Here is a 1,597-nt window from a genome sequence, read left to right as displayed (position 1 = left end):
GGTTGGCCTGTGGCAGCCCTTTCTCAGCCTCTCTCCGCAGGAACCGAGGCTGTGCTGCTCTGCTCCTCTCCCTAAAGGAACACTCTTGCTTTCCTGAGCTGCCTGGAGGCCTTGTCCCTGCTGCAGCGTCCCAACAACACTGTCCCCTCACTCCCAACAGCTCCACGCTGGTCACTGGGAGAATGAGGCGCCTTCTCTACCCTGCACGAGCACACCCCAGGGCTGCTCTGAGTGAGCAGGCTGGACAGGCTGGAGCCAGACCCCAGGCGTGGACAGGGATCGCTACAAGCCAGGCAGTAAGAGTTCGGAGAAGGTGGGCAACGGCTGGGTGGAGAGAGCACTGGGAAGCCAGAGGAAGGCGGGGGGACTGGCCAGGACATGCAGCAAAGGGCTGGGGGGCACCCGTGGAGGCCGAGGGAGGAGAGAGGGACTCACCCTGACGATGATGCGCTCGGAGATGTGGGCTGCCAGCGTGTAGTTCTGGTTCTGCGCGTGTGCCTGCAAGGCCACCACGAGCATGAAGTACCTGCCAAGAGAGGGGAGAGAGAGGTCAGGCTGCCGTGCTGCCCAGGCTGCATCCCGCTGTGGCACTGAGCTGTCATGGTGGGCTTGGCACGTCCCCTCTCATTGTGCTGTGGGGCACAGGCACTGTCCCCAACCCCTCACGGAGTGGGGAGACCCTTCCTAAGGCCACAGCAGACACCTCCTCTGCTCCACCCAGGTCAATTCAGGACCCGTCCCCTGTGTCCCCGTCCCTCCAGCCACACTCCCAAACCCAGAGGAGCTTGGAGAAGGCGCTGGTGCTCCTCACCTCTGGTCGGGGTTGGGTTTGCCTTTCTTCCGCATGTTGTTGGCTGTGGTCTCGCTGAAGTGCAGCCGCCCCACGGTGACCTTGGTGACCTGCTCTGGAGGCAGGTTGACCCTGGGGGATGGAAAACAGAGGAGCGAGTGAGGACCTTGCTGGAGAGGAGGTTCTTGGGGGAACGGTCATCTCCTGGCCTGCCCCACCACGGCAGGTCGGCGAACCAGGCACAGAGCGGAGGGGAATGTAAAGAGGAAAATGCTGCTGGGGGAGATGGAGGAGACAACCGAGAGTGTGACACCCACCGCACCATCCTGACTCAGCCCCTCTCCCCGCCTCTCCTGCTCTGGCTCACCCCCAGCAGCACCTCCCCACCGGAGCAGACGCCGGGCAACACTCACGTCACGGGGTTGAAGGGCCGTTTGCTGCGGTCGGACTGCGACTGCTCGATGTTGATTGACTGGTTCAAGGCCTCTAGCTGGAGAGACAGATTTGGGCATGTGACAAAGGGTGGGAAGCCGAGACCTTCCCCGTCCCACCTCCTCCTCCTCCCCAGCTGTCTGCCCAGCCCTCCTGCACCCCCCGTGTAACACCCAGCCCGAGCGTGGCCGTTGCCCAAGCATGGGTGCCTCCCTCGGCAGGGTGAAGGTGAAAGGACCTCCCCAATGTGCCTATACACCCCCGGAGGCAAGGGTGAGCAAGAGGCACCCAGGCAGTGATTAAGCCCATCTCAGGACTCATATTTCACAATCTGCCTTGTTCTGACCTTCTCTGCTCTCCTACACACTCCCCTAC

The 1,597-nt window shown here is 62.5% G+C and overlaps 1 protein-coding gene across 1 annotated transcript in view; it reads right to left on the bottom strand.

Moving 5' to 3' along the window:
* MYRF (myelin regulatory factor) overlaps nt 1–1,597 on the bottom strand; it is a gene marked incomplete at its 5' end in the record, with an annotated part of 13,493 nt that overhangs the window by 11,450 nt on the left and 446 nt on the right. Inside the window, 3 exons of the mRNA XM_010140417.1 lie at nt 436–526; nt 812–922; nt 1,204–1,280. Coding sequence (XP_010138719.1) covers nt 436–526; nt 812–922; nt 1,204–1,280 — 279 coding nt within the window. The remainder of the gene's footprint in view (nt 1–435; nt 527–811; nt 923–1,203; nt 1,281–1,597) is intronic.

The sequence above is a fragment of the Buceros rhinoceros genome, unplaced genomic scaffold (assembly GCF_000710305.1).
Source record: "Buceros rhinoceros silvestris isolate BGI_N320 unplaced genomic scaffold, ASM71030v1 scaffold31347, whole genome shotgun sequence".
Taxonomy (NCBI): Eukaryota; Metazoa; Chordata; class Aves; order Bucerotiformes; family Bucerotidae; genus Buceros; species Buceros rhinoceros.
The sequence above is the reverse complement of the archived record's forward strand: the minus strand, read 5'-3'. Positions and strand labels throughout refer to the sequence as shown.